General features: G+C 32.4%; 1 protein-coding gene across 5 annotated transcripts in view; it reads right to left on the minus strand.

Moving 5' to 3' along the window:
- Positions 1-26,818, minus strand: part of LOC129758775 (axotactin) — a 236,653-nt gene that overhangs the window by 121,317 nt on the left and 88,518 nt on the right. For 4 of the 5 annotated variants that reach the window (XM_055756392.1, XM_055756395.1, XM_055756394.1 and 1 more), the window contains exons 3-4: positions 12,693-12,919; positions 5,378-5,551 (exon numbers count right to left, since the gene is read on the minus strand). In XM_055756392.1, coding sequence (XP_055612367.1) covers positions 5,378-5,551; positions 12,693-12,867 — 349 coding nt within the window. In that variant the 5' untranslated portion in view covers positions 12,868-12,919. The remainder of the gene's footprint in view (positions 1-5,377; positions 5,552-12,692; positions 12,920-26,818) is intronic. The other variant, XM_055756393.1, reaches the window with a different exon arrangement.

Consider the following 26,818-nt stretch of genomic DNA (forward strand, 5'->3'; position numbering starts at 1 on the left):
ATATGTTAAAATAGTATCCATTATTTTATTACTTATCCCTTTGATAATAAAAAAAATTGTATGTCATTACTAAATTTTATTTTGGTTTCTTGGTTCTTCTAAATGTTCAACTCCACATACGAAAGGGTTTTAATAATTCACAAAAGGCCACAAAATTATCATTTTTCAAAGGTGCACACAATTTAAGAGCTTATTTTTGATTGATTTGGGTACCCTTAGTCCAAATCAAAATTATAAGTTTTTTTCTATCAGATTTTGTTTTTTAAATAACTGTTGAAAATAAGAAAAAACATTTCGGAAATTTCTGCAATTTTTTTAAAAAATTAAAAAACTTTATAAACAAAATAAATTTAGATTTTTAAAAGTGATAAACTTTCTCGAATACCTCTAGCAATTCTGACTTCTGCGAAAAAAAAAGATGAAGGAGTTTTTTTTGTTTACATTAGCATAGTCTGTAAAATACGGGAATATTTACGAGTATTTAAAGAATTATTAAATCAAATTGAATTTTAGATATTTTTCAAACATTAAACAATTATTTTTAATCAATCTTGACTATCGATTTTTGGTAAAAAGTTTGAAAAATAATTCAAAACTGCAACATTAAAGCTTAGTTTCAATGCACAATGCAGGCACAATTTTCCCGTATGTTTGGATAACGTGCCGCTATTAAGCCTACCCCCATTCTGATACCTGATAGTATTTGCTTTGTGTTTTCGGTATTTGTGAACAAACTAACAGTAAACAATATTTGGAAATCCATATTTTTTTATCATTTTCTTTATGATCATACAAAAAATTAATTCCCAACATAGACTTTGTCAGTATATACGAGTTTTCAATGATGAATTGGACATATTTTATTAAAAATATATAAAGTTTATATTGTGAACTGCATTGACAATTTATTTTTACCTTTTATTTTGATAACTGGAAGAATTAAATAAAAAAATATCAAAGCAAGAAATTTTATAATTGGAACTTTTGAAAAAAAAAATGTATAATTTTTAACTATTCATCAAATTATTTTCAATTTACTACTTTGTATTTGTTTTGAATACTTTTTTTCAGCTCAAAATGGAAGTCAATTTTATTTTACTGATCGAGGATTCACATTTGAAATCGTTTTTCAAAAATAATGGCGAATTCTGACATGATCTGATTTTTTTTTTATAATTCGGATTCAGTTTCTTTACAAATCTGGTTTAAAATTGTATTTATTCTATTTCTGCACTGCTTAGAAATTATTGTAAAGCAAATTACTAATTCACAATAAGGAATATTTATTTGAACTTTTTAATAATGACTTACTGGAAAAATAATTGATTTGAAAATTTGGTTCTGATTCATTATGAATCGTCACAGTAAAATTTCTAATTTACTCGAGTTGGTTTCAGGGTCATACGTAGGAAAATGGTTTTTAAAATCCCTTTTTTAAATTATTGTGCATTTTTTGTATTGTTATTATTTCTAGCTAAATTTGAATTATGAAAGCCTCCTCTCTATAGACGGGTCCTTCGCACGGGCTTGCAATTGATTAAAATGATTTCAACGAATACATAAAAAACCATGAAAGGAATGTTTAAAAGAATTTATTTCATAGACCCCGTTCGATTTTGGCAACATTCGTGCTAAACCATTCGTTTTTGGCATTATTCTTAAAGAGCGGTTTTTATGTCACATTTTTTTTTATTATTTTAAATTTATCAAAATTAATATAAAACATAATATTAGTATTAATTTTGTTAGATGGGTTAGAATAAATAAATTATAATGTATTAAAAGCTTCCAGTAATCGGCAGAAAAAGTTAAGTTAATTGTTGGAATTCATAATTATAACTTTTTATATTCATTAAAATTCATGATAAATTTATTATACAAAGCTTACAATGACAAAGTGAAGGTTTGGAAAATTGGTTTCTTGAATGAGCTTTTGGAGATTTTTTTTTTTACAATTCGTTTATTTGAAACGGCTCAAACAAATTAGTTTAACGGAGCCGGGAGACCATTATTTTAATTATCAGAGCTTTTTTTTCACATGGCTTTTCTCACAATGTTGTCCATTTTTCTTTTTTAAGGATTCAAGTATTGAGTTCATCGTTCATTATTCGAAACTACAATAGACAAAAAAAGAAAAAGGAAAAAGAAGAAAGGGATACTTAAACGCGGAGATCAATAGATTTAAGAAAAAGGTATAATTCGAACATATAGTCTAGGTCTACCACAGCCAACACATCCCTTACTGGAACATTAGGTGGTTTACCTCGGGCCCGAAGGGAATCAATCAAATTCGCTCTGGCGATAAGATGGTCCTCACACGACCAAACAATATGCTCGATGTCATGGTAACCCTGACCACAACGACACAAATTGCTGCTAGCGAGATTCACACGATAGCGTCCAAAGCACAATGATTAGACATCAGATAGATATTAAACACAAATTGTTTATAAATAAATTTGAAGAAAGCCACGTTTTGTTATAAACTTTTTAAAAGACATACACCGTCTTAACCGATTTAGGCTTTACAGACTGAATAAATGACGCGGACAACTTAAGATTAACATTTAACACCCAGTACCGAGATGGGAATCGAACCCATGCTATCAGTGAACCAGTGATTACCGTCTTACCACGCTAACCACTCGACCACCGAGACGTACTTACATACAAATTTCTCGACAAATTTCGCCTCTTTTTCTTGATTTTTGTTAATGCTACAGGCAAAAAGAAACAGTTCAGACGAGCTTCGGTTGGTTTTTGAAACTCATTGGAACACGCAGAGCAGAAAATTAAATAATTATTTTTCTGAAACGAAATCCATTTGCAAAGGAACCAATGCATAAGAATATTGATTTTTTTATGTTAAGAAGTCATTTTTTCACTATCAGACTTTTTAGAAAAATAAAATTTAACCAAAGATTTGGCAAAAATAATTGACAAATTAGTTATTATAAAGCAAGATTAATTAAAAAAAAAAACAATTTAAAAATGTAACTTAACCCGCTGGAGCCCAACCCCGATTTTAGACGGGGTCCACTAAAATTGACATTAAATCATTGTCAAACAAAATTTTTACATACTTTGAAACATGAGAAAACTGGAACTGGACCTATTTTTCGACAAATCGTCTGTTTGGGGGCATCAGAAAGCCATGTTAAATGAATTTTTCGATCTAAAAAAAATCTGGCAGTTAAGTCCAAGAGCTACCAGGTTACCACAGTTCTGGATTGAAAAAATATTCTAATTTAGGATGGGGAGATGGAAAATAAGCCCCGTCTAAGGTAGGGTTGGAAAACAACGACAACAATCCGTTAAAAATATATATATAAATACAGCTTAGAGTCAGTCTTGATATGTTTCAAAATTTAGGAAAAAATGGTTGGAGTGTGTAAAAACTACAACCGATAAAATAGCCCCTGTACTTATCCAATTTTTTTTTAAATTGTCAAAAATGTTTCCTCATTTACTTTTTTCCATTAGAAAAACTAAGCTTCTGAGAGTTTTTCAGCAAAAAAAAATTGAGTTCTTGCGGTTTAAAAATTTGGTGAATTATATAAAAAAACTAAGTCCCAATTAATAGGGGCGCAATGGGCGGCAAGGCGAAAATTTTAACATTTTTATAAATAATCATACTGCTTTTACTTCTAGAAATCAAGGAAATAAAATCTAGAAAACCGGAATATAGAACGCCAAATATAAAAGATAAGGCCTCTTCTTCTTGCAAAAATATCACGAATGGTTTCACTCTAATATATGTTAAGTGGGCCTCAGATTTTTTTTCCTGAATTTATGCGGGCTGACCAATACAGGACAATTTTTTTTCAAGATCATGAACCTTTTTGGGTTCATCCTGATGATTGTCACAAGTATTAAATATCTGCTATCACCTTGTCAATGTTTCAAATAAAGATCTCGTGATTTAATTGCAATGAATTGCAGTTATATTTAAGAAGGGAGACTGGGGATACTTAATCCCCTTTCCTTATTTTCATCTCATCTTTTAATAGCATTTCAATTTGCACTTTCTAACAGCTAGTAATTTGATGTTTATATGGTCCAAAAATTAGAACGATAGATGAGCCCATTGATAAACTAAATGCGTTTTCGTGAGACGAAAATAATTGTGATATTTTTTAAGTTGAAAGACACTTGATCCTTTTGTTATAGGAGCCCTAAGTTTTGGCTAAAATCAAGCAAAAAAAAAAGATATAATAGGTCCGTTTTGGACGTGTTAGTTCTCATTTCACAGTTTGTAAGTGTCAGACAAAAAGTTTGTCTTCTACCCTATAGTCCTTGCATACTAAAAGGTGCCATTTTCTAATTTTACGATACAGTTTTTTGAGGCCTTTTATATCAGGTTATTGATGGATATATGCTAGTTATTAGTGACATATCGTTTTGAGCAATGATCACGATCCATCCAGAAAAAAAATCTTTTTGGACTCTGGGTTTCAATTGAACCCATAACGTGCATTATGAAAAACTTTTCTTATAAAATATTCAGAGTTGACTATTACTACGAAAGTATGGCGTTATGAAGTTCATATTATACTCAGGATTGACATATTAGATCGATTTTTTATAACAGTTTTTTCATGTGGGAATCATTTTGATGTGAAAAAAATAGATCTTTAAGTCACAATTTGTTTTTTTTATTTGTTGAAATAGCAGCGTTGTTTTTTGTTCCATTTAGCACATTTTTCTAGAATATTTAAGCATTGTAAGACATTCCGGGTTCGAGATATAGCGAAGGAATCAAGTATCCTCATTCTCCCCTAAATATAACTGCAATTTAAAATTTATCATTAAAATTTGGTTACGATTTGTTAATATCATACCTTGATGTAGAAATAACTGCCATGTGCCTATAGCGAAACCTTTGTTCAAAAAATTGTAACTTTAAATTTTGGGCAAATTGTTGGGCCTAATCAATGGAACCAGCTATAGGAACAAGATCATTAAAACGACATATCGTCGTTTCTCTAGTAGATAGCTGGCTACAGTTGCACTTTCATTCGTCGTTAAAAACTCGCGGTCATGCAGCCACGTTCTCGGGATGTGACAGGGCAAACATGCATCGTCATCCGTTTTCATCAGTTCGCCAATGACGATTCATGCATGCAGGATTGGATGAATGAAAAAAAAAAAACTAGTTTGAAAGTTTGAATGGTGTAGGAATGAACTGAATTTTGACGCTGAATTTTTGTTGTTAAAATTTGGTTTTAAATTTTTAAACCGGAAGATTTTAGTAATTTTTTTCAAACAACTTTCATGCAGATGCAGTAAGTCAATGGTAGTAAGACAAAATTCGGAACCATCACGGTAGTGCATGCAGATTCAGGGGTCATACGCCGAACTCTCCAGGAATACTCACGTGTCTCATTAGCGCAGTGCTGCATGCACTGCTCGTAGGTTTCAAAGTTGTTCTGCAGATTGCCACCGCATCCGCCCCAGATGAACTGGCTGCAGTTGTTGGCCGCCGGGTCGTATCGATACCGGGATTCGAACCCCTGACAGGGACCTGCCTCGCCCGGGCCGGTGCATTTTTCTGTGTCCAAAAAGAGGGAAGGAAGATGATTCGGAGGGAGAAAAAAAACAGGGATCGATGTTAAACCGAGAGCGATAACAGACCAACCAACAAGAGCCATCGATAAAGCACCACCGCCAATCAATTTCAACCAACTCAGGCCGAAATATCACCCTGAGGTGGATGTGATGCTTCTAGGTATCTGCGCATAGTATGTGACAGATTGTGATACAATCTGGAAGTGCTGGGGCACATTGGATTTTGATTGAATGAATCTTGGAACAAAGTTATTTGTTTTTTTTTTCAAAGACTTCGACCAACAAATAAAAATTGTTTTTCATTTTTTAAAACTTTGCATTGCTATAGTTTTTGTGCATTTTTTCTGGTAATTTTGAGATGAACCTCTGTTTAATGAAAAATGAGATGGAAAGTTTTGGTTCGAATAGAATCAAAATTGACTGCAGTTGAAAAATATTAAATTGAGTTTTAGTTGCTCAAAACATACGAAAATTTTTCAAAGTTATGCTGCATAAAACAGCACGAAGCGATTAAAAACTTTTAAATTCCTTACAAAACTGTTTGCATTTAAAAATGAAAAGCGATCAAAATGTCTCTAGTTAAAGAAATAAAAATTTTTTGGTCTCACAGGATTTTGAAAGAAAATTTAGTTGTTTTATTTTTGAAAATTTGTTTGCATCAACAAATTTGAAGATTTTAACATTACAACTATTTTATATTTGTTTCAACTTTTTCTATTTTGAACACGTCCTCTTTTTGCAAAGCCAAAACCGCTTGTGGCTTTCGAAAAAGTCATTCATTTTAAAACTTCAACAGAAAAGCTCATTGATATCGTGCAATGTTGCCAGAAATATTGGAATAAAATATCCATTTGGTCAACTGTCAACTTTTTGGACCAAATAAGTAAAATGGGAAGAACAATACAGATTGATATTCAAATTCTGAGCTTCCAACCAAGTTAAACTGAATTTAAAATTTTCTCGACCCCTCAGCATCACATTATTATTTCGAAGATACTGATTTCCACTTGAAAGCTTTGCAGAAATTAGCTTAGCTTAGCTTAGGTTATTTGACTACTCACATTCACCTCGAATCGTTGCTTTCGAAATGCTTAAAAACTGTTCTTAAGTTTCAAAAATATTAATATAGATTTTTTTATAAATTTGCTACGCAAAAAGAAATCTCGAAGACCACAATTGTTGGTGTGGTTCGATAGAACAAGTTCCACGTCACCAATAATGGTCCGTGATTGACCGAGGCCACCAATTTTGCACAGAGGTCAAAAGTAAGGCGCTTGGGACTAGCAGCTGAATCTCAATGTACAAACTGATGCTCTTTCTTTGAACGTCAATTAGGGAGCCGGCCACGTCCTAGAAGTCAATATATAAGTAGAAAAAAGAGAAAGGGATGAAAAAGATGAATTCGTATTTTAGGATCGAGGATACCTCTGCATCCTAGCAAATAGTTTTGTTAGGGAAGGTGGGTGAAAGGATAAGATTAGTAGACACTTTTGACAAAAGTTTATTAAAAGTCTGAGATTTAAATAAAATGTATATTTTTTTTTACTGATCTGAAAACTTATTATCCGAACATTTTAGTTACATAAATACATATTTTGTAACATATCCGTTTGAAAAAATAATCTAATATATTTTCACTCAATTAGCCCCATTATTATTCCATGAACTATTACAAAAACTTGGTGTTGAGAAAATCACTATATTTAAAATTGCTTTCTAATCATCCAACTCACCAAAAAATAAGAATAGATTAATTTTCGGACAAGTTCAAAAATAAATAGTTGAATCAAATAAACAGTTAATGGCAAAGATTTCCGTATTTATTGTTGTTTCTACCATAATAACAATGTTACAAAAAAGATAATTAGCGCTGAGTTGTTGTTTATCTTCATCCTGCAGCATTATTTTTGGGATCTTCGTATTCTTTATTATTTACTCTTGAAAGGTTGATACAGGAAAACCTGGGATTCATCCTTTCTCACCAATTTTTTGATCAACAGCTTCCGAATTTCACGCCATTGCAATGGATGTGCGCAGGCAAAATGATGCATCTTTTCACCGCTAAATTTATTCCAACATCCTCAAAACATTCACTTTAACTTCATGACAGATCTTCGGGTTTGACTTGAGATTAACTTCAGCTAAAAATGACCTAGATTTGAACTTGTATTTGGAAGGTTTTGAAAATTTTCTTCTAAAGTAAAACACGGCAGTCATCGACGGCCACAGCCTACTCAGTCCAATTATTTCTTTATTTCTTTTTTTTTGATAATTGCCATTGATTTAGGATATTATAAGAATATCAGTAAAATTCATCGATTTACCGATTGGGGTTCCCAATAAAAGATCTAAAGAAACTGAAAAGTTTGACATTACGAAACCTTTTAAAATAACCTTAAAAAAAAGTTTATATGTTAATGTTGACGATTCAACTACTAAGTGTGTTCAAAAAAGTTGTTTTAAAATCACAAATAACAGTCATAAAAAATCATTGATTAGAACACAAAAGTTTGCCATTAATTTTTTTCAAATAGTTACCTAAAAAACTTATTTTTCATCTCCGACAAAACTCAATTCAAATTGATTTTGATCTCCAGAATTCAATGTTGTGCTTAGAATTTGCCAAACACTTTATATTCTTCAGCAGGACTGTGTTCAAGATGATTCAAACTATTTTCAGATATTTACAACATGCTGTTTTTCTGTGGAGATTTTTATACTCTAAACTAAATCAACCTCTCACAGAATAATTATACGTAATCGAAAGAAATCGAAAATCAGATTTCTTAGACAAAATTCTTCATAAATTAGTTGAAGTTGACTAGCGTTTTTCAGAATTTGAGATGAGGGAATTTATATTGATTCTAAGGTGAAACAATTTAGTATACTTTTCAAGGTTTTGAACTGTCAATTTAGACCAGATTGTGAATAAAAAATCCAAATTTATGTTTTTGAAATCAATGTTTTGGTCCGAATCAAATAATGTTTTTTGGCCTTTTTGACCAGGGTAAACACTTTTAGATTAGTATGTGCAGTGAAGTTCATGTTATAAATTGTGATTTGATTGAATAAAAAATGGAAAATTATGTGAAAAAAATAGAGCCGATATTTATGTGACACCTTAACCCTATGAATGCATGACCTTTTTTTTTTTAATAAGAATAACAATCGCTGAATCAAGGAAATAATATCATTTCAATACAAAAACCACAACCAAGCAGGTATGAAGCCGTTGATTTATTTCAACATGATTTTTCCTATTCCTTCCAATTATTGTTCATAACAGTAAGATGTTTGTAATTGATTGAGAATAAAAACTTGGAATTTCCAAATATGAGGAAATAACAAGGAATTTACACAAATCACCTTTTTCAAACTAATTGATAAATTTGATTTTTAAAATTTTCCTTTATATTTTCTTTGATATCTCACATATACTTACGTTGCAATATTGTTCTAAAAATAAAAAGTGCTAATTTCTCTTAATCTCAGAAATGTTTATTGTGAAAAAATATCTCAGAAATAATCACGTGTTTCAGAGATATTTGTAGATTTTTATCTAATGTTGTTTTAAAAGAACACTATACATTAAAGGATTCACTTAGAAAAAGGTGATCAGAATGATTTTGAAGTTGTTATCTGTAGGTGTTTTTGGTCCAATGATGGTTTGAATAATAGTTTCAAGAGCCTTGCGTTTAATGAATTGGAGGCTTTCATACAACATCATCATAAAATGTAACCCAACTGGAATGATGTTCAGGTAATTTTCTTAAAAATGAATACAAAAGCATGATTTAACAAGTCATATTGATACATTTTGTCGAATGACTCCCAGCGGTTTTTAAACGGGCACAGTGAGGCAGGTCCTATGAACGCTTAGCCGAAACCCCTTTTAGTAAATTTCGAAAATTCATCATAAATTTATGTTTTTCAAAAACTGGACACTACACCGATCACAAATGTGTCAAACATATCTTAAAATTTGTTATTTCATACCATTTGGGGTTTGATCTGTTGCATTTTATTGCAAAAATAAAAAAAATATTTTCAATACTCCACTGAAATATTATTTTTTAAAGAATTAAAAAAAAGCATGGTTGAAGAATTGAACAAAATCGTAATTTTTTTTTGGATCACAAACGTATAACGGTACAGTAAAAAATAATGCAACAAAATTGCATACTGTATTGCACAAAATCTTTAAATCAAGTAAAGAGGTGAAAAAAAAAAAAGGTGAAGTAACTCCCATCTTCTTTGATTTGGTTTTTTGGTCTTGTAATCTTTCAGATCTTGGAATTATTATTGAAATTTATGTACATAAATTACTTCAAACTTTTTTTATTTCCCCTTTCGGGTTTTTTGGAAATTTTGAAGGGGGGAGGGGCGTGACAAAAGAAGAAATTGATATTTGTTCCAGCCTAACTTTGATAATCGTTTTTTTTTAAATATTTTTATTTCTGCAGACAACCAGATGAGATTCTTTGGAATATGAACTTTCTATAACCTTTTCAAATCCTTTTCGGTCAGATGTATAGTTAACTAACTTCATTTTTCATTCAACATTTTTTTGAGGGGAGGGATCTCAAAACATCATTTAACTTTTTACCGTTTCTAAAAGCCCTTACATGAAAATTTTCACGCCGATCGACTTAATAGCTTCGAAGTTAATAAAGAAAATCAGCTAATCAAAGTTATCTATATCAAATTTCACAACATCAAGATGTAAAATAGTTACATCGAATTAAAGATTTTGATCAGATGAAAAACTTTTCAGAAGTTTTCAAACCAGTAGGATTTGATTTGAAAAAATTATTAGCTTTTGACCATCGGTTTGTCAATTCTGGGGGGAAAATGACTGAACTTACTCAGTTTTTAACAGATATTCAAGAAGTTTGGTACATTTGCAAGTGTGGACATGGTAAAATGATTTATTTTACTAAATGGCCCATGCCCTTTTAAAACAGAGGGCTCCCATAAATATTTACGTGTAATACGACATAACAACAACTATTAAGCGATTTTGATTTAATTCGGTACACACCCGTGTTTGGCGCTCAAAAAAAATCAGCCTCTCCTAGTTTTGTATCGGAAAGGTTGAAAGGTGGGTGTCTAAAATTTTTATACTTATAAATGGAGGCGTTCTCTTAATGACAGCACCACCTATAGATGGGTGGTCAGATTGATGTGAAATTTAGTATCTGAAAGTTTTTTGGGTCAAGGATGGTTTGTAATATCATAGGAAGAAAGGATCCGTACAAAACAAACTTTGAATGTGACACAACTCGAACATTTTGATAAAATTGGTTCACAAGCATGACTTCACATGAAAGTTGATTTTGGAAATACTTCTCTTGCTTTTGAATCGAGGGGCTTTCATACAAAATTTATAGAAAATACGACAGAACTCAAACGAATTCAAAGTGATTTTCTTGAAATATATTTGTTTTAAAATGACAATATTGTTTTTTTGCAATAAATAATGTTCCCCATTTCAAAAACATTGGTTTCCCATACAATATCACCCTTAGATTTTATAAACCTCAAACAATGTTCGTCGAAAGTTAGGTTTTTAATATTAAGTCTATATGAGTCAGTAAGTCAAAGACTCAAACAATCAAATTTTGGAAACATGTTAAATTTGCGAAAAAATTATGTACTTTTTTCCGAATGACTCATCTCCTTTTTGACACAGGGGTCTTATACTAAATCAGTATAAAATAAGAAAGAACCAATTTCAACGGTGTCTTAAACTACTTTGGAACACAACACATTTTTGGTGTAACTGAACTGCATTACAAAACCAATTGAAATTTCAACGTGTTTCGAGAAGTTTTCAAGAAATAGCAATACAAATTTCAAATCGCATGATTTGACAAAATAAGATAAATATTTTGGCCCATGTTAAAAAATTTAAAAATTCAGAACAACTATTTTTAGAGATTTTCATCTAATTGTATGCACCAGCGATGTGGGGATGATGTTATGTTGTATTATATTGAATGACTACTCCCTTTTTTTAAACTATCACTCACCTGAACTCGTAAGTTTTTTTTACCAAGCATTTTTTAAACTCGGATCACAAACAAATTTTGAAATTCTGTTAAAATTAGAAGGCCCAAACTAAACCTTTGTACTTATATTACGACCCAACTACCTATGCAATAATAAAAAATAAATAAAATTTAGAAATGGACCTTAGAATGCTTAAAAGATTGTGTTCTAAATCTTTTTTTTTTGTCATTATTTAAGAGGTTCAATAAGAGGAACTAAGTCTGATTTCCAATTCGGAACTCCAAATTAGTTTTGACGTTAAATCGTTTTTAAAGACCGCATATTTGATAAAGTTTTCTTTTAATTTATTTTTTTGAACTATGAGTTAAAAATTAATTTAAACTTTTTAGTTTTACAACGTAACTTTAATTAAAAAAAAACCAAATGAAGTTTTTTTCAAGTCAACGTATGTAAAATGAGCTTGAATTTAGGCACCAAAAATACTAATCTCTGTTGCATCAACGAAATGAATGCGTCAAATTGAGGCGTTGCTGAAAGACAGGAATAACTCATATGTTAATCTTTAGGGATGAATCATCCCAGAGAATGGAAACCCCGTACAAAAAAAAAAATGTTAATCGTATTTGAGGCCAGATTTTGAGAATTTTGTTAACATTCTTTTCTGTTTGAATGAAAACAGAACTTTGGGAACAATATATGGGATATTGCGCAGCATGAAAACCTTCTACTTAAAAGTATTTTTGTGCTATTATTTATGCATTTGTACACCTCTAGCTCTGATAGCCTTTTATTCAAAAGGTTTAAAAAAAACGGAAAAAAATTTGCTTATATTTGAATCACAAACATTCACTTTATATTTTTCAATGTTTTTAAAATTTTCGAAAAAAATCAGATGCGTCCGAATGAAAAGCTTAGTTAACAGAATGCTAGCAATATAAAAAAAAATATTTTTGAATAGACCAAATTATGTCTGACCCTGATTTTTTCTGAAAATGTAAAATCTTTTTGTTTTAAAATTTTTATGGATCAGATGTTAAGATGAATGACTTTGGCTCTTTGTGCACTCGATAAAAACGTGAACATCGATATGGATTGGAACTGAAACTTCATACGGTACACGATTCCCTCGATTGCCGGCTGCTGCTGCTGTTCCGGGTTGGTCGGAATCATGGAGGCCGCCGGAAGCCGCTGAATGACAGCAATCGCGAAAACGGTGGCCAGCGCGCTTCTGATGGTGGTGCTGGATGACATCTTTGCTCGGCGTCGTCGCACATGATTACCGTGCATTCTCCGGAGCGGGAATGATGGGGCAGGTTGTTTTTTTGTTGGACGGTGGGAACTGAAAAGAGACAAAAAGAAAAACTGTCGTTAGATGTTTCGATTTTTGATTTATGATGAAATTTTTATACGAGAAGGTTTTGAATCAGTATAACATATGCATAGTATGTATTGTGAAATTTATCAAGTCTCTGGAGCCACCTTTTCAAATCCTCTTTGACTCTTGACTCTTGATTCTTGACTCTTGACTCTTAGCTCTTGACTCTTGACTCTTGACTCTTGACTCTTGACTCTTGACTCTTGGCTCTTGACTCTTGACTCTTGATTCTTGACTCTTGAATCTTGACTCTTGACTCTTGACTCTTGAATTTTGACTCTTGACTCTTGACTCTTCACCTTTTACGACTACTGATTTTTTATTCTTGATTCTTTTTTTCTTGAACTCTCTGGAGCCACTCATAACTCTTCACTCTTTATTCTTGACTCTTAACTTTTTCATTAAACTCTCTAGAGCCACTATTTCAATCTCAAATTATCTGAAAAAGTTTAAGTTTTATTTAATAGTTCAAAAAATCTAAACAGTATTTACGCCTGAGGTCAAAGGAGAATTTCCAAATATTTCAAAGGCCCATCAAGCTGATCAGATTCTCGTTATCCTCGATTTTCGATTGACTACATCCGGGCTTCAGTTGTTGCGGCTCCCGATTTGCGATGTGAAAATCTCTGTCGAGGAGAAACCTATTTAAGGTTGCCTTGATGTTTCCCTCCCCAAGCGGGAGCAATAAATCTGTATCGTCCGGCCAGATTATCGCTCGACTTTCGACACACCGGAAGCAGACAAGGACTGCTTTTCGAAAATCGAACACGGGCGAAAGATTCTTCGACTCTCGAGGCAGCCAGCTGACAACAGGCTTTTCACTTCTTGCTGTTCTGCTGCTTGTTTGGCCAATCGATGATGGTATTATAAATTGATTTATTTGTATTTTGTTGCACCAGAGGCGATGTTCTCTTAAGATTTGACCGATCAAGAGGGAAACTTTTCGGAAGCGAGACTTGCCAAAAGATAGATTTCCTTTCGACTGTTTTCTTTTTCTTCTGTTGCTCCATAATCAGATCGATAGAAAAACAAGCTGCCATGGGAAAAGAAAAGAACAACATTCGAGACTGGCTTCCGAAGATTTCGATAAAGTTAATCTAAAAGCAGTTGAACGTGACCGAATTGCGAAACAGGTGTCGCCATTTCCAGACGGACAGGTTAGCTTTTTTCTGTTGGTTTTTTTGGATATCCTGGCAGCGAGTGAGATGGTGATAGCATTGTATTTTTGTAGTACGTGTTGAAATTTTTGAGACCAAATTTGTTATTTTCTGATTTTACGAATCAACCTTCTACGCTTTAGCCGTAATTATCAATTTAGTGTTTTTTGCCTTTCTAACAGAAAGGTTTGGTTATCGGTCGATTTGAGAGATCATTAATTATGGGTCTTAGACATACCTTTATAGGTACCTATCGACTCAGCTCGACGAGTTCTGTTGATGTCCGTGGATTTGTATGTGCCATTTTAAAAATGTCTAGAACGTTTTTGCGAAACTGGGCTGCACAATTAAAATGATTTTAGTCTCAAAAGAATGCATTTTTTTTTCTACACAACCCTTTCAAAAACGGGAAAAAAACAAAATAGTTGAAACCGTTTTCTTTACCAAATACATATCATACTTATTATGGCATAAAAAAAAGTTGCTAGTGGCGCCTCGAAGCAGCAGCACCAGCAATCATTTATAAATTGAAGATAATCAAAATAAAAAAATAATATTTTTATTAACTCGAGAATTGAACCAAAACCCTTCAGATCCCAAGTTGCAAGCGCTATCCAATAAACCATCGGCACGCTTGATTGAAAGCGGCTCAAACTCAAATAGGTAAAAGGCATTACTAAGACGCACCGTGGTCTGGGCAGTTTCTCAGTCTGCTGGGGCAAATACGGCAACAGTGTTTATATCTTACACTTCTTGCTTTTCAATGCAGCAAATGGCGGATGGGCGTTTCCTTCAGAGTCCGCCATGCCTATAGACATTATAATTTCATTTATGAAATTATAGTGTCTAAAGCCATGCCGGGTGTCAACAAAATGCAGAGCCGTACAGGAAACTGCGTTGGGGGGGAATTTATATGAAGATCTTATGACCCTCGTTTTTTTTACTCGTGTTGAAGAATGAATTTATGTTTTTTTTTTCATTTCTACATACTCATACATAATTTAGATTCAATTTCAGATGCAGAATTCAGATTCAGTTTTCAAATTCAGGATACAGGTTTAGGAATCAGAATTCAGGATTCAAAATTCAGAATTCAAAATTCAGATTCAGAACTCATATTCAGATTCAGAATTTAGATTCAGAATTCAGATTCAGAATTCAGATTAAGAATTCAGATTCAGAATTCAGATTCAGAATTCAGATTCAGAATTCAGATTCAGAATTCAGATTCAGAATTCAGATTCAGAATTCAGATTCAGAATTCAGATTCAGAATTCAGATTCAGAATTCAGATTCAGAATTCAGATTCAGAATTCAGATTCAGAATTCAGATTCAGAATTCAGATTCAGAATTCAGATTCAGAATTCAGATTCAGAATTCAGATTCAGAATTCAGATTCAGAATTCAGATTCAGAATTCAGATTCAGAATTCAGATTCAGAATTCAGATTCAGAATTCAGATTCAGAATTCAGATTCAGAATTCAGATTCAGAATTCAGATTCAGAATTCAGATTCAGAATTCAGATTCAGAATTCAGATTCAGAATTCAGATTCAGAATTCAGATTCAGATTCAGAATTCAGATTCAGAATTCAGATTCAGAATTCAGATTCAGAATTCAGATTCAGAATTCAGATTCAGAATTCAGATTCAGAATTCAGATTCAGAATTCAGATTCAGAATTCAGATTCAGAATTCAGATTCAGAATTCAGATTCAGAATTCAGATTCAGAATTCAGATTCAGAATTCAGATTCAGAATTCAGATTCAGAATTCAGATTCAGAATTCAGAATCAGAATTCAGATTCAGAATTCAGATTCAGAATTCAGATTCAGAATTCAGAATCAGAATTCAGATTCAGAATTCAGATTCAGAATTTTTGTAAATTTATTTTCGGCATATCGGTGAAAAATTTAGATTCATGGAGAAAGAATATCAGAATTAAAAATTGATGAAGCTGGATGTTGCGAGGTAAAGTATGGTGTACGTTAATAAATTTTCCTTGCAAAAATGTTCTTTCGCTCTTTTCATCATCCGTAAAATTTCTCCTCACTTTATCAATTTTCAATTCTGGAATTGTTTCTCCAAGAATACCAATTTGCACAGTTTTTGATAAATTTGCGATGACTTAAAGATCATTACGCATGAAAACACGATTTTGTTTTGTGAAAACTTTTTTTCACAATTTTTCTGAAATTAAGTTTGCTGCATACTTTTAGGGGTAAAACCATACTATTAAAAGTTGTAAAATCCGAAATCATAAAAAAAAATTTGGATGAAAGAAATTTCAATGTTGAAAACCGTGTGATGCAAAACAATCAAAATGAGATTTACAAGATTAAGAATTCAGATTCAGAATTCAGATTCAGAATTCAGATTCAGAATTCAGATTCAGAATTCAGATTCAGAATTCAGATTCAGAATTCAGATTCAGAATTCAGATTCAGAATTCAGATTCAGAATTCAGATTCAGAATTCAGATTCAGAATTCAGATTCAGAATTCAGATTCAGAATTCAGATTCAGAATTCAGATTCAGAATTCAGATCCAGAATTCAGATTCAGAATTCATATTCAGAATTCAGATTCAGAATTCAGATTCAGAATTCCGATTCAGAATTCAGATTCAGAATTCAGATTCAGAATTCAGATTCAGAATTCAGATTCAGAATTCAGATTCAGAATTCAGATTCAGAATTCAGATTCAGAATTCAGATTCAGAATTCAGATTCAGAATTCAGATTCAGAATTTAGATTCAGAATTCAGATTCAGAATTCAGATTCAGAATTCAGATTCAGAATTCAGATTCAGAATTCAGATTCAGAATTCAGATTCAGAATTAAGATTCAGAATTCAGATTCAGAATTCAGAATTCAGATTCAGAATTCAGATTCAGAATTCAGATTCAGAACTCAGATTCAGAATTCAGATTCAGAATTCAGATTCAGAATTCAGATTCAGAATTCAGATTCAGAATTCAGATTCAGAATACAGATTTAGAATTCAAATTCAGAGTTCAGATTCAGAATTCAGATTGAGAATTCAGATTTAGAATTCTGATTAAGAATTTGGATTAAAGATCAACCTGGAATTTGAAATTGGAACTTATATTCAAATATTAGACTAAGTGTTGTAACTCAAAATTCAAACTTTAGAATCAGAATAAGATTTCAGATTTAGTTTACAGAATGAGATTAATCATTTAATAGTCATATTACTTTCCCCTCCTTTTGTGGGAATTTTTCCTCTATGCATGGTTGAGCTCTAAAAAAGGTATCATGCTAGGGCACGCGTCACGGCTATCCATCAATATTGTAGTTGGTTTTACTTATTCAGTAAAAAAAAAGCATAAAAAAACAGTAAGATTCGAACCGTGACCAGCAACGTGAAAGTTCTGGTTGCTACCACGGCACCATTTCAGCGTGTTATAAATCTTGGAAATTCTACTGTTTAAATACCATTCTTTCCATACATAAAATGAGCTCCTTACATACCAGTTCGCTTTTCCCCAAAAAAACGTATCAGGCATCATTTTTTTATATTGAGATTGGAATTTTTCGTGTTTGAATATCTGAAATCATACTTATATGATTCAGAGGGAAGGAATCTATCATGTATATTCTATATTATTTTATATATTTCCAAATATAATTTAAACTCTGTTAGAAAGGCTCCAATCCACTGTTAAGTGTATTAAATCGGGTTTTTATATTTAAATCCTTTTTTGATTTTTTTGAAGTATGGTGAACATTTTTTAATAAATAAGTATAAAAATTTGACACGTTCGATTGCAGGCGCTCTCCTATCACTGATATGTGATGGGTGCTACAAAGTAATCGGTTTATGGTAGAGTTATCTGGAGCAGTTGTACTGTACACGTGCCACGAATAGCTTTCTCGGAGCTCATCTTCCCCGCGCAAAACTGAAAGAGGCAAGGTGTTGCTAGACATTTCGTGAAATAGAACCTTCACGTGAGCGGAAAACTTCGAAATCGTCTAAGAATCCTGAAGCATAGAAAAAAAACTGTATACTGAACTGAGGCGGGGTGAGATCGTTGTCGTATCTCCCTACTTTGTATCGCCAATCGTCATCCAACTGGCAAATGGTTGAGGTCGGCAATTGAATACTGATATTCAATTTGGTAGATTTTCTCGCTCTCCTGTGGATAGCTGAAATGATGACCGAATTATGGGCATTAAATGGACAGTGAAATAATTGACTCTCTTGGCCAATAGACTCATAAGCTTGAGATTGAACCTGATAACTACACTTGCGAGTACACGATTGCGATTTATATCTCTTTGATGAGACTTTCTACTAATATAGAACGATACAAAGAGTGAAAATAACTTCTTTATTTAATTTAACAAGTACGGTAAACACACAGTTTAAGTAGAAAACAAAAAATAATGTGGCTCCAGAGAGTAACATCGATAAAATCAGTAGCCAAAAATTTTGAACAAAGAATCCAGTGTCAGAAGTCGACAGTCGGCAAGAGTCAAGAATCAAGAATCAAGAGTCAAGAGTCAAGAATCAAGAGTCAAGAGTCAAGAGTCAAGAGTCAAGAGTCAAGAGTCAAGAGTCAAGAGTCAGGAGTAAAAAGTCAAGAGTCAAGAGTCAAGAGTCAAGAGTCAAGAGTCAAGAGTCAAGAGTCAAGAGTCAAGAGTCAAGAGTCAAGAGTCAAGAGTCAAGAGTCAAGAGTCAAGAGTCAAGAGTCAAGAGTCAAGAGTCAAGAGTCAAGAGTCAAGAGTCAAGAGTCAAGAGTTAAGAGTCAAGAGTCAAGAGACAAGAGTCAAGAGTCAAGAGTCAAAAGTCAAGAGTCAAGAGTCAAGAGTCAAGAGTCAAGAGTCAAGAGTCAAGAGTCAAGAGTCAAGAGTCAAGAGTCAAGAGTCAAGAGTCAAGAGTCAAGAGTCAAGAGCCAAGAGTCAAGAGTCAAGAGTCAAGTATGTTCCCCTGTGTGTTAACCACCTTGTAATTTGGTGATAAACCACGTGTAGAGAAAAATGCGGGCAGATTTATTTCCATTTCTGATTTAACTTTCACGGAGAAAAATTCAGAATTCCTTCTCGTGTATGGTAATTTTTTTTGAATTACAAACAAGCTCAAACAGTGTTAATGGAAATTAAAGCAATCAAATTCAAATTCGAAGCAAATCTTCAGGAATCACCCCAGTTTAATAAAACACAAATCCACTGGCTCAGAATTCATTTATCCCCGATATCTCAATCGGACAAACACCAATCAAAACTGCAACTCTTGCTTCTATGACGAATTCGGCATAATCTGTAGCAGCAATGTTGGAAAGCTTTCAACCGAAGATCGACCAAAACTTTCGACCCAACAACAACCTCATCTCAAAATTAATCACTTCAGCAATCGTATCGTTTTTGTTCCCGTTTCAAGCAACTGCGGACTACCAGAAATTCAGATTCTGATTCCTAGGAGAAGCTTCAGAACCGAGTGAAAACTAGGGAGTGCTCGAATTGGTCCCAAAACATGAGTCAACAACACGAGCCGATGGAATCGAGCGAATCGATTGGGAGGGGATGTTGCAGATTGATGCGTTTTCAATGGGAAAGAGCTGCGTATAGCCATAAGGGTGTGTCTAAATGCAACTTTTTTTTAGAATTTCATAAAGTCTGGGGTCTAAAAATTTCCTTTTTATCCAAGTCAATGTATTACTTTTTTTTTTTCTGATTTTATAAATAAGATTTAAAATGTGATTTAAAATGAGTTAAAAAAAGAACTCTACCAATAATTTTTTTTAGGTTCTCTGACGTTAATTCAAATCTTTCAAAAGGAAAAAAAGTGGCGTCTTTGAAAATGTGCCCCATCAAAGGAGATTTTTTTTATATCCAACGCACCATTAACAAAAAAACATTCGTCAGGGGTTCTAGAACATATTTTTGAGGTTATGTGTATAAAGAAATCGTTTACTTGTAAAAAATTTTAAAAAATTTAGACTTAAATTCACTGTAGAGTTTGTTGACAAAACTTTAAACAACCAAATTATGATATAGATATGTTAACATCTTTAGCTGAAGATCAAACGAGGATTTTTTTTCCTCCAGAGAACACAAGCTAAGTATTTCTTTTCCTAGTCATAATTACAAATCTAATTTTCCAGCACTTAAAAGATGTATGAAATTCGTTTTTTTTGTGCTGGAAATGCATGTTTAAAAAAAATGGAAAATTCAATCGAAATCAGCTGGTAGTAAATGACCATTATTTCATACTGTATGCTGCCATTTTGGTTTATATTGGTGATGAAGTCATTATGATTCAGAAATCAGTGTGGCTTGTTTAATATCAACATTCTGTTCCGGTTAATTGTGAGGAAGGTCGAATTTATAGGGGTTTTGATGTTATTGCGGCTAAAAGATTGTATTTTGTAATGAGTCGTCTAACACGCAATGAGTACATTTTACGCATTGCGTTTTAGATGACAATTTGCGGCCAAAATACAATCTTTGAGCTGCAATAACTTTTTTGTTTCAAGTACAATCGTATTGCAGTCTTCGGTTGAAATATTTGTCTCAATTAGGGATTTATGAAAAATGTTTGCAAAACGCAATCAACCAATGAAGAAAAAAAGTTATTAATGAAAACCCAGCACTTTTTGCTTCTTTCGAGCAAAATACTTTACAATCCACATTTGGGACTCAAGGAACTCCTCCCTATGGTCAGATCTAAGTGAGATTTATCATGTTTAGTTCTTCCTATATTAAGATAAGTACACTGCGGTTCGTTAAACTATTCAAAAATGCAAATATTATTGTTTTAGTAAAGTAACCAAAACTTCTTCAATATTCAACCGATTTTAAAGATTAACCACTTAAAATATTTGTTGTGAATTACAATTTATGATCCATAAAAATCAGATTTTTCAATGATACCATCGAGTCGATAAAACAAAATTCTTCCTAAAAATGCATTTTTTTTTATTATTCTTCCTATCACACCTTCACTTATATCAACAATACTGTTAATCATACGCCAAAAATGCAGTTTATATAATCGATAGCAAAATCCCTCACCTTTAATATGCAAAAAAGAATTTTAAAATGTATGCTAGGCAGTCCGAGATATTGGAATATAAGTACAGGTACTTTTTTTCATTTTTTCATAATTCAATATATAAAGCGTAACCCAAAAACTGTTCTGCTGAGATTTTTTTGAATTTCTTATTCGGATTCAGAGCCCGATTTCACATTTAAAGTGATGCTTACTGAGTTCTAAATGTAGTAAACGAGTGTTATCGTTGCCCCAAATGATGAACATTTTTCATGCATCTACTCATGGTAAAGTATGTAATAAAACTAAAAGTCCTAAAATTCTCTGTTTTGGCCCAAATATTTGAGTTGTTTCGTATTTAGTTTGTAGAGAAGAAGGAAGATTATGGAGCTATTATTAATATTATTTGTAAAACTGGAATGTTTTAAGCTGTCGATATTGTGTTTGCATTTTTTCCAACTCATTTATGTACATTAAATTTTTAACTACAACTTCATTAGCTCCGTCAAGTTTATAAAAAGTAAATGCATTTTATCGATTGTTTTTAAATAACCATTTTTTGTTATATCGGTGCATTGGTAATCTAATTCAGTAGTGATATCATTGCTTGGCAAAAATCCAGGCTATTTAAAATGTTACAAAACTATGGAGTCCCAAAGATTTTTTTCTGGAATTTTCATCCTGTTTCGTGATTCACCCTACAAATTCCTGAAGAAGAATTTTATACATTTTTATGAGAGTAACAGTGTTCTGATTTGAGGGATATGTAATGTAAGCAACGTTCTACTTAAATTCAATCTTTCTTTTTTTTAGTAGGAACCTTTTAGAGGAACACAAGCTCTTTAAAGTTTTCTCTGAAATGTTATCTACATAAAATAAATATCTATAGTATTTTGCAACTACATGATTATTCATTTTTAACTTTAACATTAAAAGTTTTTGTTTTAAATCGTAAGTTTGGAAAATTGGTCCTAAACCTAAAAGATGTGTTTAATTCACTTTCATCGATGGTTTAAATCTTTGAATTGGTTCAAGTGTCTGGTAGATCAAACTTAGTTGATTTTGGCATAAAATAAGTTTTTTTAGGAGAGTCGACCATTTCATAAAAAACACTTATTCTATATTCAAATCAAACAATCTTCTAAACTATTTTGCAAATTAAAAGAATTTAACCGTTGATGAAAATAAACTTTCGGATCAAATTTTCGTGTTGCAAATTTGGACCAAATGAATGTTTTTTGTATGAAATTTGGCTTAAAAAAACTGCAATATTAACACATTGTGGGCGAAATACGAGATATCTCATATTTTCGTTCGCCGCTAGTATTTATGCTCCATTAAAAAGCATAATTCAAATGTTATCAATCTAATAATTAAACCTCATTTCGCAAAATTGAACACCACTTCTCGTTACTCAAATATCTAGATAAAGTTAGCAAAATGTTGTCTATTTGTTTCTGAAACATAAAAGGCCGAATTTTGGGGTCCTTAATGTGTTAATAATGTTAAACAATACACTGGGAAAATATAGAATTTTGAGCAGATTATTTAGCTGAAGATGTATTTTAACAGCAAATATTTTTCATAAAGAATCAATTCCCTAAAAGAAATTTGTGGATTTTTTTTTAAAATGAAATTTGTGGTTTCGGACAAATAAAAAAAAAACTCTAATTCTTCCACTTATTTGTGATTTTCAGCTGAGTTATGTTTACATCCTAATTTTGTTTAAAATATCTAAATCTGGAAATTGAATTGACAAGCAATCCTAACACATTAAGGACCACGAAGAAATCTATGACGAGAAACCTCGAAATTCGGCGTTGTATAAATCAGAAAACCCTGGACTAAGTTTCACAAATTTAGCATTATTAAGTTGCGGCTAATGTTGTGTTTAATTTTGTCGATAAAGTTTAACACTTCAATTCAGTCTATTCCTGGGCTTGTGATATAGCTCAGTTGGCAAGTCTGTTGCCTCCTGAGCCGATGTCCGCGAGTTCAAGCCCAAGAGTAAACATCGAACGCAGTTGTACCGGATAGTTTTTCAATAACGATCCGCCAACTGCAACGTTGATAAAGTCGCGAATGCCATAATGATGGTAAAACGACTATAATCGAAACAAAAAAAAAAAAATTCAGTCTATTCGAGTTGTACTTCGAAGCAAGCAAAAAAACCAGATATCTCGTATTTGGTCCGCAATGTGTTAAGTTTACGATCTCTTGAATTCCTGTTGATTGTAAAATTTACTAATAAGCTAAACCTTTTTCTGAATTTTGAATCTGCATTCCAAATCTGAATTCTGAACCTTAGTAATTGTGATATCTGCTCAATGCCGGATAGCAATTACCACAGGATATCAGAATGTACAAATTCAAAAGAAGTGATTGATTGGATTAAAGAAGTTGTGTATAAAAAATGTAACAAAAAAATCAGTAACATGGAAGATATTTTGCTGGTAGACATAGATGATAAAAATAAAGATGAAAAAGCGATTTTGTGGTGGTGTGTTCGAGGGATTTCACATTGTCTGGGGCATTTTCCGAATGCAAGTATATTTGTTTTAAAAAAAGAAATACGCGATTTGCGATGGGAAAATCGAAAGATTTTCGAAAAAGAGTTCGGCACTAGATTGAATTTTGAGTAGGAAGAAATGTTAGGAATTGTAGCACAGATGACAGGTGAGCAATGTAAATTAGATGTAAGACTTTAGTTAATTAATAAAAAAAAAACCTAAATTCAAAATTTGCGCTTTGAATCTGTATCCAAATTAACAAACGATTTCTGAAATGTACAAAAAATACGATTTCCGAATCTTATTCTAGATCAGAATTTTTTGAGCCAAGTTTTAGAGCCCTCAGTCATGAATTTATTTTTTTAATTCTGTAGTTTAGTTTTAATCAAACTTTACTATTGAAATTATTAATTTTTAATGTGTATTGTGAACCAAAATTAAAACATGAATTAACAAAAATCTGAATCTGAGCTTTCAATATTGGATTGAAATTTTGAAGCTTTAATTTTTTGAATTCATGGTTAGAATTAGGTTTAAGGGGGGGGTAGGGTCTAACGGGTATAAAAAAACACCATTTTCACGATTTTTTTCTAGAGCTATCGTTCAAACAAATGTATTCAAATTATTTGCATTATACAAAGCATTGTTAAAAGAACATTTAGTATTTTTTTCGTAGAAAAATATTGAAAAATGAGCCGGTGACGGAGCATTTTCGAGAATGCCTTTTAGAAAACAGGATTTGCGGTGGACACTGTATCTCAGCACAGAATCATCTGAAGTCAAAAAATCAGAGCAAAATATTTTTAATAGATGTTTTTCTGGACCCCAACGTTTTTATTTAACTTAAAAATATTTTTATGAAATTTTTGTGGCTGTTTGAAGTAAAAACTACGACTTTTCACTTAAAAATCCGCCATTTTTCACCTCTAAAATCTCCCCAAAGTAAAAAAATTAAAAAAGAAAAACGTTGGGGTCTGGTATTTTATATGTAGAATATATGTTCCAAATTTGAAAAGAATCGGATAAGTAGTTTTCAAATGACGATGTCCACGGACTTTAAAAATGTGCTTTCGAGAAAAACGCGTTTGAAGTTTCTGCTCTTGCTTTCTTGCAGTATTAGATAGGAGGAGATAAAGGCCTATAACTTCTACAGTTTTGCTTCAATTGACTTGAAAATTTGACACAACATTCTTGAAATGTTTTACAATAAGAAAATAAAAAAATAAAAAAAATCGATTTTTTGAAAGTGTTAGACCCTACCCCCCCCTTAAGAACTTCGAAATCGAATATAAAACAAAATTTATTTATTTTTCAAATATTCGGAAAACTATAACCAAAATAATGCTAATGTAAATGATCTCGAAAAACATGATTCAAATTTGATATGAAATGCAAAACCAAATTTGAACCAGGATTCCGAAGCAGCTTTTCATTTTTAACTTTCTTATGTTTATTCGCACTGAAAATCAAGAATCTTTAACTAGATACAGAATCCGCAATACGGAAGTTGAAATACAATTTTGGTTATGGGAATTGTGGAATCAGAGCCTTTGAAATGAGTTAAATTTAATATAAAACTGAATATTCCGACCAGAATTTCGATGAACAAGTGTGAAAATTTTAAAAAAGTGAAGCGGAATTTTGGACTTAGGATGGGTTTTTGAGATTTTGGCATTAGTTTTTATTCTAGATACTCTTGATTAGAGTGATTATCATAATTTGGGTCTAAATTTAAAATTTTGAGGGTAGAGTAGAATACCTCGCTTGCTGTTTTTGATCCTCATGGGGGGGAGGGGTGTTTAACCCCCAAACCCCCCCCCCCCCCCTCCGGTTCCTACGGCCATGACTTGTACCACATGCTCTTCCATGCCACATTTGATTTCATTTGCTTGATAAGTTCTCAAGATACGCAAAAAAAATGTAAAGGAGCCTCTTTCCCTTTCCTTTCTCTTCGATAGAGGAAGGGAGTGGTACCAAATATTGAAAGAAACCAGTGTCGCACTCAAATACCCTTCCAAGCTAAATTTGGTTCAATTAGCTCCAAAAGTTCTTGAGTTATGCAATAAAAATTGTTTGAGAGCCCCATTATAATATTTCTCATTCACATAAACCTACTCTGCCTTATTTGGTTCCATTTGCTTAAATGGTGTTCAAGCTATGTTAAAAATTGCGCAGGCACCCTTTTTCAAACTCCTTCACTGGAAGGAGGAAGGGGTGCTGAAGATTCATAGATCATTTATCGTACCCAAACACACTTGCATGCTAAATTTGGTTCCATTTGCTCGATTATTTCTTTTTCTATATAAAAAACTGTATGGAGGTCTTTCCTTCCTTTTCCCAATTGGAAAAAGGGAGGAGTCTCAAATAACCATAAAAACCATTCTGGTACCCAAATATTCTCCCATGCCAAATTTGGTTATATTTGTTCGATTTGTTCTCCAGTTATGCACAAAATTGTAAGGGAACCTTTTCCGGCCTCCTCTACCTCCACATGCCAAGTTTTACAAAAATCGTTTTAGCAGTTTCCGAGTCTATAGGGAGCTGACAGACAAACATACATAGGTGCGCTCCTTTGTACAAACCGACTATAATTTTGCAAAAATTATATATAAAACATCAAATCTGAAAACAATATCACGTTCATTTTTGCCAAAAACAGACATTTTTAGGCCTCAGGAGGTGCTTCGTTAACCGGAAAATGTTGTTAATTTGACACACCCTAATGACAATATATAGTTATACCAATCAATGCACAGTGGTGCAGAACATCAATCTAGCTGTACGAAATTAATAGCGCCCAGGGATGGAGAGATAGACATTTGATGTCTTCAGCAACATTGTTCAATTTTACATGGAGCATATTCTAGTATAAAAATTTTTGTCGAGGGGTCCACCGATAACGAGATAAAAATGCTAACTTTTTTGTTTTTCAAATAAGTTCTTTGATGTCTTCCACAAAGTTGTTTATCTGTTCAAAATACATAAGTTTGTTGAATATGTCAAAGTCCTATCACATCACCCTAAGGAGTTACAGTCAAAGTAAAAAAAATCTCTTGAGAAAACAGTTTTTTGAACCTGGCACGTTGTAGATTGAATAAAATGGCTCGCTGTTTTTGAAACAAAGTTGTAACAAGCTACGATCTACAATTGTCTCATACATTATGATGGGTTTAAAAGTTG

This window comes from Uranotaenia lowii, chromosome 3 (assembly GCF_029784155.1).
Source record: "Uranotaenia lowii strain MFRU-FL chromosome 3, ASM2978415v1, whole genome shotgun sequence".
NCBI classification, from domain to species: domain Eukaryota; kingdom Metazoa; phylum Arthropoda; class Insecta; order Diptera; family Culicidae; genus Uranotaenia; species Uranotaenia lowii.